This window comes from Cardiocondyla obscurior, linkage group LG02, assembly GCF_019399895.1.
Source record: "Cardiocondyla obscurior isolate alpha-2009 linkage group LG02, Cobs3.1, whole genome shotgun sequence".
Taxonomy (NCBI): Eukaryota; Metazoa; Arthropoda; class Insecta; order Hymenoptera; family Formicidae; genus Cardiocondyla; species Cardiocondyla obscurior.
The window spans coordinates 8,954,160-8,972,734 of NC_091865.1; the positions used below are offsets into that span (position 1 = coordinate 8,954,160).

The 18,575-nt window shown below is 33.3% G+C and overlaps 1 protein-coding gene across 7 annotated transcripts in view; it reads left to right on the plus strand.

Annotated features, from left to right (window-relative positions):
* Unc-13-4a (BAI1 associated protein 3) overlaps positions 1 to 18,575 on the plus strand; it is a 65,730-nt gene that overhangs the window by 30,749 nt on the left and 16,406 nt on the right. For all 7 annotated transcript variants that reach the window (XM_070671753.1, XM_070671762.1, XM_070671805.1 and 4 more), the window contains 2 exons: positions 2,322 to 2,946; positions 4,298 to 4,539. In XM_070671753.1, coding sequence (XP_070527854.1) covers positions 2,740 to 2,946; positions 4,298 to 4,539 — 449 coding nt within the window. In that variant the 5' untranslated portion in view covers positions 2,322 to 2,739. The remainder of the gene's footprint in view (positions 1 to 2,321; positions 2,947 to 4,297; positions 4,540 to 18,575) is intronic.

Here is an 18,575-nt window from a genome sequence, read left to right on the forward strand (position 1 = left end):
AATAAGATTTGAAATAATTTTTTTTAGTTGAAATAATTAAAAAAAAAATTTTTTTACGAAATATTTATAAGTACATTTTATTAAAGTAGTAAATTTTTATTATAGTTTCTCCCCAATATCGTTCTATACAAGCTAGATATGTCGGAAGCAATTTGAGAATTTAATCCTCGAATTATCGTACGAATTTACTCACTAAACAGTTTGTGAAACATGAAAGCGCTCGCGAAATAGAGACGGTGAGCTAAGGTTCGGAGCTGTAAGATTTAATAGGCTCGCGGGTATCACCTCGAGGGGACGACATTTCATTTTCCAGCCGGCTCGGTTGATTCGATCGTGAAACGTGATTTTACAACACAGCGTAACTTACTGGTGTGTTTCCGTGATCTCAATGTAACTTCGCGGATTACCCCTTCAAATCGCGTTTGTATTGCGCGTTTACCTTTTGGCTACGTCATCCTATTTTCCTGCAGGGCTCATTACTTCTCTTAAGCCCGACGGTCTCGCAACGTCGGCGGTTTTGCAAACACCGCGGTTCGGATTAGAGGGACAATTTCGAAGCTTAAACGTTGCCCGATACCAGTCTATGTGAGTGCCACATTTCGCGCCAAATATGTTTGGGTAACCGATTGCAATTAACAGCGGTTTACTGGAGAGCGACAAAAATATTACACAGTGCCATTCGTAAATTGTAGTTTATGTTGCATAAGAAAGAAAACTACTGAAGTTGTATTAGAGCGACAGCTCTCTAATTTTTTTTTTTTTTCTTTTAACTTAATTTTGTTAAATATAAACTTTATTATTTCTAATAGTCTCTTGCTCGGTAATTATTTACATTCAATGGCGTAATAATTAACGCTTATTCAATGTAATTATAAATGTTCACTTTTGTTTATATAAAATATGAATTTAATATACAAATAATAAAGAGACATATTTGCAAAATATCATACATGTGTGTATGTCTCTTTCAAAGTATTATTACGCGATAATTACAGCATCTGTTTTATCAATAAACTTGTAATTAAATTCCTTTTAACTATAATCTGAAAGAATCAGTAGTTTTTAAATTGGGTTTAAGTAACAAAAATGCCTTTATACAGAAATTTTTTTTTAAGAAAAATACTCTATAAAATTTAAATCAAATTATATTCTTTTAAAACTCACAGATTCTGGAATACCTCGTTTGCAATAAATGTATATACAATTTGATGCAACACGGCATGAATTTCATTGTACGTGTGCGTACGTGCGTGTATATCATAATGGATTTCTACTACTAATACAATTCAAAAAATATTTGCCGAGTAACCGCAAAAATATCCGATTCTAGAGATAGAAAATCGCGTTCGATTCACGAGATTGTTCATCAGACGCAATCGCGGTTCTAATTGCATCGCTGTCCAATTTATTGTTCGCGTGTATGTATTTTGCGTCGTCACGCAGCACCGCAGCGGAAATGCAGCTGGTCGCAGATTAATTTGCCCAACCCCCTTGACCCTTTACTGATTTCCTTCTCTACGCTCTCAATCGCAGGGACCCCCAGTATTTCAAATGAGATTCGGTTAATGTGCGGGGCTCACGAGGTAATGGACAAATGCCCCAACCAACCAGAAAGAGCTTGTGAGCTAGCCCCAAGTCGTCTCGAATCTCGTAATTACGCTCCGTCAAGTCCACTTCAGGTCTTTTAGCCCCTCGGATCACGGCAGATACTTTTGAACGAACCGCAGAATATCATGTCGGGATATTCGGTCTTTGGAGTTTGAGCTCTCGCGTACTGACGGCATAAGTCAGTTTATTTTAACGTACAATTATGACACATATGTTACACTGTTTTGAAATTTCTTTTTAAGACGACAATATTGTTAGTAGTTTTCTTTTTTTTAGGATTTTATAATCAAGAGGATACGAGCCAATTAAGATTCTAATATAAAATATATATTGTTCAAAATTTTAAAGTAAGATTAAATATTCTTGGCAAATCGATTGCTAATCTTTGCGTAGGATGATACGTGTTTAAGTTCAAATGTAGTTGACGAACAGTTTACGAACAGTTAGAAACTTTTACATTGAAAAGTTCAGATACCCTTAATGTATTCGCGCAACATTTTAGCAAGTTGGCAACGCGATAGCTTTCTTGGCGTAAGTTAAAATCTGGGTAATAAACTTTTATCCTAACTCCGTATTTATATTATAATAAGAAGACAGATGATTTTTATATACGCGGGATTTATTGAAATAACGTTTCTGTGTACCGTGCTATTTTAAAGGTTTATTAATTTTAGCACATGTTAGCAATACAGCGCAAATTCAATTTTTTACAGATGACCGCCTCGAGTCAACGGTGTGAGCCGAAATGTCGAGACTGTGCAATATCTTAAGTACTCGACGAAGTACGATGACTCCTGCGACGGGTAAAAATCTCTCAGAAGAATCGCGAAAAGAATTTGAAAAGAAGTCACAAATGGCCGTAGCCGAGAATCGATATTGCGACGCGACGAAGTACCGTAAAAGTTTCCGTGGTCGGAAGACCTTCCTTCACGATGAGTCAGCCGATAAACGGTATCTAGTTGGTTTTTCGCAAGATCGATGCCTATAGATTTTGAGGCGCACCGCAGATATTCGGTCCCTAAGAGTCAGCTAAGAAAGAATACCGAGGGAAGACGGCGATGACAACGTTCGATCGCTTGAAAAATTAATATCGACATTCACGTAGAAAAGGAACACCACGACAGCCATAAAATGAGTTTCTTCAGCTCTCTGCAGGAATACGTAACGAACAGCGTGGCTAGTTTTAGTCTGAGTCCGAAAAGGTTCTCCTTCAGCCGTGAGGACTCGAAAGGCGATGCCAGCGGGACCGGAAGAAGTGGTTCTACCGGAAGCGTTACCTCGACGACCAACACCAGCACGGCTGCTGCTCAACAAGCTACGCCACACGGTTTTCCCAAGGTACGTGCTTGGAATATGTCAAAAAATGAGTAAAGAATCTTGTATTAAATAGTTTATACTTTAATGTAAAATACTTTTTTTCTCGCCTCTTGTATCTTTTAAATTTTCAATTTTATTACGTAAAATACGGTGAATAATAATTATTTTTATTTATAAATTATTTTAACTCGTCACTGACAATAATTGAATCTGAGAATATATTATTGCAGTAATAGACAAATTTAATCATTAATTGTTGGTGGTATTTTTTACCAATTCGATAATCAAGCGAGTAGGTTTCTTCTAACATTAATTTTCCCAATGTGCCGCTGGATAATTAAGAACACGCAAATTTTATTCAAGTAAATAACGCGATAAATTTCAATAAAAATCTTAATAGAAAATCGAATTGTATGAAACTAAGATTAACTCCTCGCATTTTTTTCTTGATTAAAGAAACTAAGAAAAACGAGAATTAAAGAGGATATGTTACTATCCGAGGACGGACAGAGATGTAATCGTTGTTCTTTATTTTGTGGAAAAATCGATTTATTGATTACCGATATACATTAGAGAGTAATTAACCGCTTGTTACATCGGTGCTAATTTATCCAGACATAAAAAGTTTAATTCGCTTGCGACACTGTTTCTCGATGTCATCAATATTGAAAATATAAATTATATTTAAAATAACGTTAAGCATGCGCAAGGAAAATTTGAACAATGCGAAATTACGATTTCCGATCACAATCGGAATTTATTAATATATGATGCATCAATAGGGACGCATTTCTCTAATAAGCATGACAGATATTATTAAGCCAACGAATGGAGGCGTGTTTTCAACGATAAATTATTATATTGAACGCGTATATGTAATAGTATGCAGCTTCGATTTATTTGATATTTGTAGCAAGCATCACTCACTCATTTGAATAAATGAGCAAATGTGATTTTATTAAATCTTACGTATCTAAATGAAAGCCAGTAGGTAAATGAGCAAAAACGTTTTAACAAAATAACATCTTTATTGATATTAATGATTTAATTCAAACGTTTATTAAACGAGAACTAATAAACACATTTTACAAAAAATTAAACGTAATGAAATGAAGGATATTAATATTAAACTTCTTTCTTTTTGCATCTACTATATATTTGAAATTGAGTTACTCACTGACATTTATAATTATTAAATTGATTAAAACATATTATTTAGATTATTGCTACTGTTGTTTATTTGTAAAATATAAATTTTGTAAATTTAATATAATATTAAATAATAGACGTAACATTATATTAATCATTTTTGTGGACTAATTTTATAATTGAATTTTTCACAACATATCCGATTTGTCTTCTCTTCTTTTAGGTTGTGCCGCCGCCAGGAACTGTCACGTCATCGCACACGCGCTCTCTTTCAGCACGTAGACGTACTCTTGAGTGCACTCCAGCTTCGGGATTGACGGTACATCCTGCGACAGGAAGTGGTGCCACATCGCCGAGACGGGTCGGCTCCTTTCGACGAAGCGGCGGATCTAGCGAACGACCGCCTCTTATGTTCTGCCGTCGTAGACCATCCTGGCCGGAGGTCGACATACAGGCCACTTCCGGGTGAGTACTCTGAGCATCTCACATTAGTAAGAAGTTGTTGAACTTTCGATAGACATTCTTGATATACAACACATGCAGATTTCCATAAATTTAAAAGTAATTAAATGAATAATAATACGATAACATAAATCCATAATAGGCAAAAAAAAATTATATTAACTATAAATGAAATAATAAGGCAATATTAAAATAATTAATAATATACATTATAAACACATAAAATAAAATATTTAATACTTTGATTCTTTTAACACGAGTAGATTTGGTTAAAAATTTAAAATTCACAAAATTAGGTAAAATATTATAATCGAAACGATATTTCTTTCGAGGGGAGCTTATTCTTTTTTTATCTGAAACGCACGGCAGCATCATTTACGCACGCTCGAGCAAATAATTTTGTTTGATTGCTGAATCGAATTCTCACGAATATTCCAAGGTTCTCTTCGCACAATTTCAAATGTTTGAATCGGATTTCCACTAAGACACTGCCTCTGTTGCGTGAGCTAGCCATTCAACGCTTTAATCCGGTTACGCTGGCGCTGCGCGCTAAGCTTTCCAGTTAACTACGCCCCTCATCTTCTGCTTCTGTTTGAGAACGTTTTGCAGTGAGCAGCATAAGACTTTTCACGGCACACGCATATACATTTTTTCACTTTTTTCGCTTACTCTTTTTCTTATAAAAAGTTTTTATTGCATTTGCAAATTACGACGATGAACTGCAGTTCGTGAGACACGCAGGAGAAAAGTACAAATTACGGTGGTATTTTCATATAGAGTTTTGCATGCACATTGCGGCGAATGCACTTTTAATAAGGTCGCCACGATGCGTTGCGACCTTTCTCTTGAGCTGCTTTGTTGCATATTCATAAGCGCGGTCGGCCATTTAGTACGAACTGTTAATCTCTTTTTAAAGCCCGCCCATCTTCTTTTTACTAGCGCACCTTCTCGCAGTGAATACTACTTCTATCAGAAAATCCATATTTTCTCTCCCGTTATATTTTCATACGTGATAAATTTGAGAGAGTTTGAGTACGCGAAAGATGGCAAAAAGTATAATATTAAACGTTACACGTCGATAATTACAAAAATAAAATGTTTCTTTGTCTCGGAAGGTTTTACAATTTATGCAAAGTTTGTTACTGCAATTGCACAGTTTCAAGAAAGAACTAGTGCAAGAATAAGCATCTTAGCTCATTGTTTCTGCCTTTCCTTTGAACTTTATACACACAACGAACTCCTACGTGTCCATTGTAAGAAAGACAGAGCAAAGTTAACGTAAAGTACAGTTACGTTCTTTCGTGTAAGTTTATACATTGTGTATGTTTATGCGCCACATTTTCGCGAGACATATCCGCCAACACGTCGCAAGATTATTAAGTTGATTTATCTTTGAAGAAGGAAAACTTTTGAAAATTAATTATTAAAAAATATATTAAAGATATAATATTTTTTTGAAGTTATTTTATAAATAACAATTAGCTATTATTTTTATTAAATTAGTGTTCAATTAGTTCGTGTCTTTCTGTTAATTAATATTTAAAAACGGATTTTGTGGGTATAATAAATACAGTATTTTTTTTTAATTTGTCTAAATCTATATACTTTTATTTATATAAATTATTAACTGTAGTTTTTATTTTTTTAACAAGACTAAATAAATATTGGTACTTTTATTTACTATAACTGCCCATGCCGCAGTTAATAAAATTATATAATGATATACACATATATGATACATAAAATAAGAGTGTCGTTGTTCTATATCGTCGTGGTACCAGGAAAAGCTATTGTTGAAGTAATTAAAATAATATACTCATATAAAATACAATGACAGGCTAAGACCTTAGTGAAACGTTCCGGGACATTTTTCCAATTTCATTTAGTTTTCAAATAATCCTTTTTCTGTCAAAGCTCGTGTGCTATCATGGTTCGATTCTCATCCAAATTTAATTGATACGAGGTACCTTTTATCTTTTTTTTATCTTTTTTTTTTTTTTTTTTCGACATTACATTTATTAATGATCTCGCCGGTTTGCATAATGAATAATTTAATTTATGAATGTAAACATTAAATTTAATCAAAAGGTGAATTTATATAGAAGAGAATGCAATTTATTTGGTTCAATAAATATTTTTGAACGAGGGCATTAACACGGAAATAATGTTCTCAACGTGTATACCGAAAAAAAAATTCAGCAATTTTCAAAGCGACCGATGAGAGGAACCCCCACCGCTTGTCCCGAAACCGAGAACCATCCCTTTTGTCAAAGGGAAAGGACATATCGAGGTCCGGCCTATTCGATGACCTCAATTCACTCGTGGAATCAGTAGAAGCCGTTATAATCAAAGGCTGCTATCCTTTCAACATGACATCCTTTGTACAAGCGTTCTCGTAGCCTCCTCACGAAACTGACTTTAGATCAACAAAAGCTACTTGCTCTTCACCAAATTCCAAAGCTGTAGTACATCCTACATGAGATAACCAATATTCTCATATCGATAGGTTACAGTGATTTACAAGTCGCGTTTTTGCAAGAAAAAAAAAAAACTCCGATAATATTATATTTACAAACGGCATATTAATGGTATAAAATATTCCAAAATATTTCGATGCGACGAATCACCGGCGTTTTACCTAATGCGACATGCGGAACGTTATTCTTTAATGAAGCCGGAAGCTGTCGTAAAATGATAAATGACATATCTTTCCGAGGGGGAACATCATCCCTCCAGGATATTTCGTATGTACGTGCAAATAGTAAATCCTGACCGAGACACGCTTTGACAAAGAGATAAAACGAGGTCCTTAGAATAACCTACTTCCGGAGAAAGATGAAGAAGGGTTTGTTCGCATCTGCGATTTCCTTTGACGTTCATCTTCAACACGGTTATTTTCTGACAATATAAAACAAAGTACTGAATAAATAACGCTTTGATTTGCCTAAACGTACTACACATTGTGAAAGAAAAATTTAAACTTTGTTTAAAAGATATATTTATATATCAGTTTGAAGTGAAATAAAGTTTTTTTCATTTGAACGCTATTGGCATATAAAAATCACCGTGCGCAACACGGATTTAAGAGCAACCACGCTGGGTCAATCACTTGCTAGCTGCTTTCGAATTATCCTAACGGAGAATCGCCTGTCGTTTTAGATAAAATGACGATGTCTCTCCCAGCGAGACATCTCACTCGAGACTGGCAAACGAAGTTAGACACAGCAGGTGTAACTTAATCAACGTTGACGACGTTGATGAGGATCCCGCATGAAGGAAGGAAATAAACAATGGAAAGTTCATTACGTCGTAATGGAGGACGACACCAGTTCCGTTTTGATGATACAACCACGTTGCCTTCCGCGCTTATTTGAGATATTTTCCGTGATATATGATAGCGCAAGACGCCCATTATAATGCACGATGTATGAGAAACACATGTCAGTATTCTGCTTGCATTTAATCTTTCTTTAACAAGGATTTGATCCCCGACTTAAAGAGATCATTTAATGGAGCGTCCAATAGCGTACCTCATTTTGTATGCGGCAAGTGCACCATGCTGTTACAGCGTGTCTTTATATTCTTCAACTTCATTAATTTTACTTTCCTTGACAATTGGATCCTTATCTTGTTATACCAAAGTCATATCTGACATTTATTGCGTTTGCGCCCTATTTCGGCGTGCAAAAGCTAGCTGCTAAAAAAATTTCTTTAAGACGAATTACTAAATTAAATTAAAATGCATTATACTCGATAACGCTTAGCTTGTTAAAGCTACAAGGAACTAAATTTACTGGAGTATCTGCATTTGAAAATTGTCTGAGCTAAGCAACGAAAAAGCGACAAATCAGTTTAAACGACTTCATACATAACAGAGAATGCTGCACGAATCGGAATAGTCTTCTTTACAATGATTGCATCATTGTGATAGCTTACAAAGAGAATGCGCTCAAGGATATACAAATCTGCTTGTTATTGCAGAGAATGTTGTACTCCATTATGGCAACGTCTGATATTTCTTTAAGAGGGACTATTTCTCAGAAGAGGTCACAGAAAATAAAGTTCACTTTATTATTAAGTTTTTTTTTTTTTACAGAGCTCGAATTGATGTAATTTAAATAAGTGTTCAGAACTTTAAAAGAAAGATTTCATCTTTCAAACTTTGTATTAGGACCTAAATTATAATATTTGTTCATTTTACAAGTATTATCGCACGATTTAAAATACTTACATAATAGTATTTTCTCCTTAAAAAAATTTTTTTTTACCTATTTCCTGTTACGAGAGGTTTTAAAATTTTTACAAATAATGGGGAATAATTAAAAAATATTTTAAAAATCTTTTAAATAACGTCTGTTTTATATTATTTAAGTCTTGAAGAGGTTCGATATTAATAAAAAAAAATAATTTTGCCATTTTATAAGAATTTTGTGATAAAACAATGGAGTTATAAACAAAGAACCAAAATTATAAATGTACATGCACGTGTTGATACGTTTTTTTTTGCAGGCGTAAGCCTGAACTTATCGCTTTTCTATCCGCTACTCGATTATAAACAAGCTTGTAAACACCTCTACTAGAAATCAAGCTTCATCTAATTGTGCTGGAGTGTGCGTCTATCGATTTGTCCGAGAACACAGGTGGTACGTAGGCTGATGCAATACGCTTCTCGCTTAATCGACAATTTCTTACAACAACTGTTTGATTAATGTGACATTTTAATTGATATTATATTAGATGCAGCAATTAGTCATTTACATGTCTTATCCTTTAACAGACTTTTTTAATCTTTAAAATAATTTTTAAAAACAAAATTATACAATTTTTTTTTTCTTAAAAAAAAAAGAAGAAGCGCTCGAAATTTTTATAAAAATATTTTTATAACCATATTGCGACGTTCAACGGCGTCATTAATAGCAGCGCTTGTAAATTACTTTTTATCCACAATCAATATAGAGTATTATTGGCAAATTACGTGCGTTGAAGCTAATTTTAGATAATATATAAATAACTAACAATTAATTAAATATTGTTAAATTTTAAATGCAATACATTGGACTTTACTAAACACGTTTAACATATATTTTAACAAAGAAATTTCCCTTTTTTTTTATTTTCTTATTTACAAAAATTATTGACCGTGATATACATTATATATTTGACAAACGTACGTTAAACGTAATAATATTCTTGAAACGGTGAACCGTGAATGTCACAAAGGAACATCTATTGAGGAATGCTCCTATACGTATTCATGACATGTGTACGTTTTGGAGTAAAATGTCACATTTTGTCATATAGGAACATCGTGTCTCGCATGACCGCATTTCCTTAACTTCGTTTTACGTATGCCTTTACTGTCCAGTTTCCTACTGACTCCGTTTTGACATATATTGCTTTTAGTGATGTATTGTCTGAATTGGCAGCGTCAATCAATTTGTATTGTATTGTCTTGTATTTCAAAGCAATTGGACGGGATTCTCAGAATCTTTATCGAATTTACGTCGTTCGTCGGTATCTAATGGCTTTTGTTGCAATCGTTCTAAACGACGCTTATAGTCTTGTAATTGGCAAATTGCCGAAGCAATATCTGACAACCCTTTTTTTTTATTGAACTTAATAGACAATTAGATCATGACTTGCTACGAATGGATGTGATATACAATATTAAAATAAAATAGAAAAAATATGTTTTATCAGAAATAATTTTATTAAGAAATAAGATGATAATTTAGATATTATTAACAAATTTTTATCAACTTAAAATGTGAGAGATTAAAAACGAACGTTAAAGAACGACGTTCAAGTTATAAATTTTATTAATGAGGAGTTACGATGAGTTGAAGATGTACTGGTATGTTGCGTCCATAATTAGTCTAAAGATTGCTCGTAAATCGCCGAAAGCCCAAGAAAAATGAAGACAAATATGGATAGAACGTGTTCTCATACGTATTAAAACTTTTAGCACCTTTTTTTTTTTACTGTTAAGAGTATCAACTTAATAAGAAGTCTGAGATAAATCAGTCAAGATTTTTCTCGTCTAAAATGTCGGATATCGTAAAGAAATTGTGGTTTAATGTGATATATTTAAAATATCAAAGTTACAACATTTTTAATCAAAGCGTTTTGATATCGCTATTTTGTTTGCTTTTATCCTTTTTAAATTTTGATAGTGCTAAATACATATTTTTTTTTTTTTTTTACGTCTTTAATTTTACGGATATTTAAATCGACAAGTTTTTCATTTACTCGTTGAATGTCTTACGCTAGACATTTTCAAACTATGGTGATTTTGAATTGACTATCGATATAAAAAAAAACCTTGAACTATTACGAGAGAAAGCTATTAAACATGCTAACATGCGTCGAAGCTCTTAATGGACTCACCGCTTATTTTCTGCACTACAATTTCTGATCGATATTCATTTATATGAACGTCACTTTTTAACTCGTGTCATATAACTACGCGACAAAGTAAATAGAAAGAGGCAGGGCCGCGTAACAGAGTCGCGAGTGAAATTACAAAGAGGAAGTAAAACGGCAAATGGCCGGCGGGGATTCGTAAAAGTGAAAAACGCCTGGAAACGTTCCATAATGGGCATACGGAGATGGCCAAAAATAGCTGTCGCGATCCTGAAATGACGAATTAACCTCGTAGCACAGTCATCAACGGTGTCCCTTAAAAAAAAAAAAGAGAACTTTATGAAAAAAGTTTTAAGTTGACCGTCATGCTTTTATCATGGGTTTTATCGCCTACATTATGATATCCTGTATTATACCTATAGACGAGGAATGCTTGCAGAACTACAGTTATTTCAGGAAAAAAACACTCTGACACGAAAATCCATTTTGTTCGTAAAGTGAAGCATTACGGTCTTTGAAAACAAAAAGGGATTTTGTAACTTTGTTACCTTGTCAGACAATTTTTTTTTAGTAAATATAGATTATTTGAGTAGTTTATATATTCACAAAAATTAAAACAGATATCTTACATTAATATTTTTAAAGAAAAGAATCCACGCATTATTCATAATACCTGCAAATCGTCTATTTAAAAAATTATTTGCATCAATAGTATGCAGCTATATTACGTAATTACATGTAATAAATGAAAGAGGTAATGCTTCTATTTATAATATTAGTTCAAAAATAATTAATACATAAAAACGCCATAAAAACTTATTTATTATTTTCGGATTATGGTGTCTTTGCATATTTAGTTTTATAATCATAAACTTAAAAGGCAGTTTTATCATTCTAAAATTATAAAGCATTTTACGAAATTTATCTGATACAGTTCTTTTTATATAATTTTTTATAAAGCTCTCTTTTTAATATATTTTTAAATATATTTTTTACCCTAAAAAAAGTTCAACGTTATGTAATGTGATGTGATATTGTCACGTCCGTTGTCCAAAAGCAGAACTTTTACGTTATATCGGTACGAAAATTACGCTCTACAAATCTTTTGAGGTGCGTAAGACATTTGCAGGGAATAAGTTTTTGAAAATCAAGCGCGGATTTCCGGATGTTGACTCCGCTCGAAGAGTTTTGCACTGTACTTTCGCGAATGCAACGTGGCAGGATCAATGAAACTCGATACTTATCGATTTCATATTAGTCTCATTTTTCCAGTTTATTACTCCTGAGTTATGTTCTAACGACCGCAAGGCTGAGGCGCGTATACGGCTTTAAAAATACATTTAACAACATTTTCAATCGACCATTTAAATTTTTTTTTATAACAATAGCGCAAAAGCTCTAGACTGAACTATTATTAAAAGGCTCTTCAACGACGAAGCTGTTGTTCGCGATTAATGTTGGAAACTACGTTGCTAGCTACGTGCCAATGAAGGGTGCTCGAAATTGTCAAGGAGCGTTGCGACGGCCCTAAGTGCAACATAATGAACGACCACCACTATTTACAGATCGTTACAACGGGTTAAATTCTGCTTAGACATACGTACTTATGCAAAATGTTCAATAATAATTATATTAGATATTAACAGGTTTTTTTTTACATATTACAAGTAATTGCAGCATGAATTACTTACTTATCTTTCTCTTTTTTTTTTATAGTTTTTTTTTTAACTATAAATGAAAACGTGAATACATTATTTAATAAAAGTTAATATGTTGAAGTAAATAATGTTGAAATATTACGTAGAAATTTATTTTTAAAATATACACACAATTTTGCATAAATATTTATGTAAATGGCATATTTTTAATTTATCCTGCCATCAACTGCGGTAAGGCAAATGAATGACATATTCCATTTTTTTATAGAGTTAATGTCGGTTTATGAAATGTATTCGGTGGGAAAATTACAAACATTCTGTATATTAAGGTTTATTACGGCCGGTATAATGCAAACGTTACTTTTCAACGACCGCCGTAAAATATTTACCGTGAGTAAAACTCTGTGAAGCGTTCGACCCTTCTTTGAGCGAACCATTCCCAGGGTAAGTTTTAGCCGATCTCATCTCGCGACAGGCTTGAAATCTTAACTTAGTAAGTCGAGTATCTCAAAGAGCATTAGCGGAGATACTAATTCTATTCCGCGCTAATTTCCTCACCGGACAATTAAGATTATAAGATGTCGAGACTCTTATCGTTCTCCATAATCTTTTGATGAAAGGTAAGAGCGACAAAAAAGTATCTTGATGGCACGAGAAGGTTGTAGTTTCTAAATGTGATTAAATCGATTATAGTATCTGTGAATAAAAAAATACGCCATATTATTAATTTTAAATAAATTTTAATTAAACTTTTTTTATTAAACAAATGTTTATTATCTAGATTATCATACTATTTCGTTTGTGTTATGGATTAAAATAATAAATTAATTCAAAAGTATTTAAAAAATGTTTGTAAATCAAAGATATAAAGAGAAATTATGAATTTAACATGTATCTGTCAAAAGTGATCGTCATATTATATTATATTTATATGTAATTATAAAACCGTAGGAGAATATAATTCAGATATTTAAAATTCTAAGAATTCCTCGCAAAAAGAACTGATTACGATAATTGAATGCTGCCTTATTAAATAGTTTAACTTTGATCACTTTATTTATTTTAAAGTTGAAATTAATGTTGCAGCGTGAATGCAATGTAATTCGACGCTTCCGACGGTTCTAACTTGCATTGGGTGATCGCAGTAGTGTAAGATTGTGTAAGCACTTTGAGCGACCTCGTGCAAAAGAGAGTCAACAAGTGTCGCGCTTGTGTCCGTGGTAGAGCATAAAAGTGGTCGCGTATACCGTGCTAGGAAAATATCGGAGAGAAAAGAGCAGCATCTGCTTGTATGATACTTTACAGTGTCCTGTTTCACGCCCGTTGCGTTACACGTGGAAGCTTTCTCCAAGAGGCTCTACACAGTTTTGATCCTTGAGGTTTTCGTGGCTGGCTATCGCAATAGCCATACCATTATCGAGCAACAATTATCTCCCCTGTTACAAATACGGATCCGTTTGATGTATGATTTTTATGAGAACTTTACTAAAATTTGTGGAGTCAAATTTTGTGGAGAAATTAAAAACAAAATCTTTCATTGCAGAAACATAGAAAATGCATTTTAAAAAAATGCATGAGCAGGTCATTAATATGTAATACTTTTTAATTAATTAATGGCTGATAATTACGAGTAAAACGTGAAAAATTTACCGCATATGTTTAATTAAAATCAAGAGAATATATCTGTTGAAATGTAAAATAATATAATAGAGGCTGATAATTATTTTTTAATGAAATATAATACCTACTTAGTTGGGTTTATGGACGAAGTGGAAATAAGATATAAAATTTTTTTTCTTTTTTTTTTATTCGATAATTTTTCATTAAAACTTGATGATACTTTAATCTATTTTATCTGACATTATTTTATCAATATATTGGAACGAGAGAACATTTAACATCATCATGTGACGCTCCATTGCATTACAGTATCCATAGTAAAGATTGCAAGATAAAAGTAGAGACCAAGTGTGATAGAAATAAAAAGCGATCGAAGCTGGCTGACAGCGTTCTAGTAAAAATGGTTTCTTTTACGGCCGCATCTTTTGTCAGTAAAAGTAGCATAAACCGTTTTTTAACATGCTAATAAAAAATAGTCAGTTGCTTACGCGCGAAGCGCTATCGCAGATCTCTACAGTACAAAGCTATAGCAAGAACTTTTTACATTATCGAGCAACAAAGCATAACTCTTTTACGCTTCACAAATTCAAGAATATCGCTGAACCGTACAATGCACTTTTGAGTGTGTACGTAATAAAAAAAAAAAGATAAAAAAATAATTTCTCTCATTCTCACGAGGGTTGTTACTGCAAAAAATAAAATTTTAATACATATTTAATGCATTCGTATCTCAACTACTCACACCGTACGCAGAAAGCAGCTTAAGCTCACCCGTGTGCCAAGATATGAACGCAATATTTCGTTCTACGAACACAAGCGAGAAGTTACATTAACAGAGCCGATCGTATGGCTTTCACCACGGGACGCGAATGGCTTGGCGCCGATATGACGCGATTACGATGCGTACATTGTCGTCATTGTTCGTCGGCGTACACACACAGTACCCTGATCGATGTCGACCACATGGTTCACCCTACGGGAATGGAAACGAGAATGTAGTCACCCTAATGGAGGTAATAGCACGTGGACAAGAGGACGTTCTTAAGAAATATGGAGACATGTCCGGAGGCTGCCAAGATAAAAAGACCTGTATGGAAGGCAATGTCCGAGAAACGTGACTCTTCGATAATGTTTCTAAGCTATTTTTTCCTTTTTTTTTTTCTTTTTTTTTTGGAATAGAAGCATTCTTGTCATCTCTATCTTACTCATCACGTCGTTATTAAAATTTTACACTGTTCATAAGGAAACAAATTTTCTTTTTACTGAGCTACAGAAAAAATATTTATTTCACGATTTCAGAAACTTTTATTCTCCCGGCAGGATAAGTAGTTAGATCGATAAAAGAATGCGTGCGAAGTTTCGCCGCGAGGGCTTGCCTCGATTCCCAGAAGTAGTCCAGGTGGAACGATCGAGGTCCCCGAGATACTTTTAATATCTCGACGAGGGTAAGCTCGTAACCGCGGTCGCATAAAATTTCTCTTCCTTTTTTTATCCAAGGCCAAATAAAGGGTACAAAATTGGGACTTGCACAAAGAGAAAGTGTGGACAGGTGCAGGAACGAATATTAGATCGATCAGTCAAAAAGATTTCATAAAAATTGGAAAAGGTTTGAAATAAGATATGATATAATAAAAAAAAATAAAGATTGCGCTTTTAACAAAAGTAGAAAAGACGCCGATGGATTCTATTAATAGAAAGAATTCCGGAAAGCCCCGCAACGCTACTTGATGGAAATGCACGATAAAGCTTTCGGTGCAAAAAGGTCAATCATAGTCGAAGTTTTTTCTTTTAACTCCCCCTTTTGTCTTGGCGAGGAAAAGTTGTTCAATTTAAGTCTAATAAATTGCCTTTTTAAATCAGGCGTTTGATTTTCCATAAAAGAAAGGATATTACTCAAACAAATAATTGTCTATCAGATACGAAAAGTATGAAACTGTGATTATTAAAAATAAAAAAATGCACAAATTACCAAGTATACATAATGAAGCATTTTTGAAAATTAACAACGTTTAATTAAAGATACATGTAAAATACAATATCTCGTGATAATTTAGATGCAACCTTGAAAAAAAAAAAAAAGTGGAATTATCGATAGTTGAATTCCCGAGAGAACTAAAACGTAGACGATGCAATTTCAGCTTTTAATCTTATTCACGCTGCAAGCTTCTTTTTCTCAAAAGAGAGAGGCTCTTTCACATGAATATCTCGATAACGATCTGCGTCTCTAGATTTTATAAAAGACTTTAGATTAAAAGGAGAGCACTATTCAAAGAAACGGAATATCAACCACCTAACACTGGTTGCTTGTCACCATCACAGTTAACAAGGAAAAACTACCAAGTGTTTCCTTTTTTTATCTGATTTTGAAAAATCATGGATTTTTAGAGAAAGTTAAAATATTTGAACCATACTTTTGTATCGCAGCTAAAATATTTAATTTACAAAACTCTGCTTCTGTGCTTCGCTTAAAAATAATAGCCAAAAAATACGAATTGGGTCAATTTTCGAGGATTGATTTCATTCTTTAAATGAATTTGATTGGCGATAAAAAATACATATCAAGTATTTTATTAATAAAAATGTATTAAAATATTATAGTTAAAATTTATATGATACAAGTATTTTAAAAGATATCGATACTTTATTAATTATTAATATACTATCTTTATCCGTAAATTTATAAATAATAAAATAATTAATTTAAACGTGATATAAAATATATTATGAAATGCATTACAAAATCATACATCACACAAATAATATAAAGCGTGGATGTATATGTATTGCCAACAGAAGTATAACGTTTCACATTTTGCTGGCAAAACGTAAATGTTTGCGTAAACAATCAAGCAGAAATCAAGAACTCGCACGTTCCAGTTATATTCCTAGTTGCCTCGTGTAGTTTTCTGTAAACTTTTTTTTACCGTCCACGCGCTAGAGGGTAATCCAATGTCTGTTTTATTATTTTGAAACGATCCATGTTAATTCGAATAATACGGTACGTGGATATGAAACGATAACTCTTTTTCTTTTTTTTGTTTATAAGCTGTGAAAGAGATTGCAGGAATTATATTGCACTATAAAGAAATAATTATTCCCAAGAAATAATTTACAGAAAACGTTAGCGTAGTGCTTTTTATTTTACGCCCTTGCCGGTTTATTTTATATATGTATATATATTATTCTATGTTCGTTTATTACTTTTTGAGAGATAGAAATCACATTTTTTTCAAAAAGGAAAAAAAAAGATGGTAACGTATACACGCAAATTACAAGCACTTGTTTCGCGTACAATCACTTTTATTACCGTGATTCTCTGCCTCTCTACGTTCTTTTATTTCTCAAACATTCACAGAGACCTTAAAACTAAATTAATTAAATTGCAAAATTAGAAATTAATTTCCGACGTTCATACTCAAAGGTATTTTTCCATAGACAAGCTTATTAAAAATATTTTAGCGAAGATCAGACTTAACAGTTATTTAAGAGAGCGAAAGAAACAAAGTCGGAATTAAATCCTAGCTGCCCACGATACCGAGAAACTTCATCCACGGCAAAAGGCACGTATGCACGTCAGGAGCTTAAAACCGCCCCCGATGGCCTCTCGAGATACGCAAGGAGCGTTTATTAATACCGTATCCGTCGGAATATACGGCCCTACTGCTTTGTATAAATTAGCGCAGCGGAGCGCGCTTAACAAGCTCTGGACGAGAAGGCGCGCTCCTGAAATACGATATCGGGGCTGACCGTCCACTATAACGAGGACATGTGCCCACTTATTTCCTCTCTCGTCAGTGGATCCGACTCGGCACAGACAAGGTCAAGACTATCAGACGTGCGAAACAGTGTCTACGTTTAGCAGGAAGAACAACTCGATGAACGGTGCTAGAAACACCGTTGATATCTCATTTTAATAAAAATGTTAGACTCCTTTGAACAATTGAAAAATCTTTTTTTTTTTTAGTAAAGGAAAAAGGAAAAAAGAAAGCAACCGTGAATACAATTTATTCATGCGTATAATTTACTGCGAATCCCTAGACTTGAATAAAAAGGAATCGATAATAAAGATACTGAAGACGCATTTCGTTTGAATGTACAATTCTGAGATTTTAAGAGAATCTCTGCATAAGAAGGGTGTGAAATATTCACGCTTCCTTAAGGGGTGAATCTCGAGGGATAGAAGATCTCTCCTAAGCGGACTATTCCAACGTCTTACGATATAAGCAAAAGTAGAGCTATGGTTTGATATGGATTCATTAAGAAAATCCTGATTTAGTATAATAAAGGTACTAAGGTAAAAGATAATACAGCGTCAAATTTAACACTTTCACTTAATGAACGTAAAAATATAAAGTTTAAATTTATTAAGCGCATATTTAATAAATAGATGACTCAGAT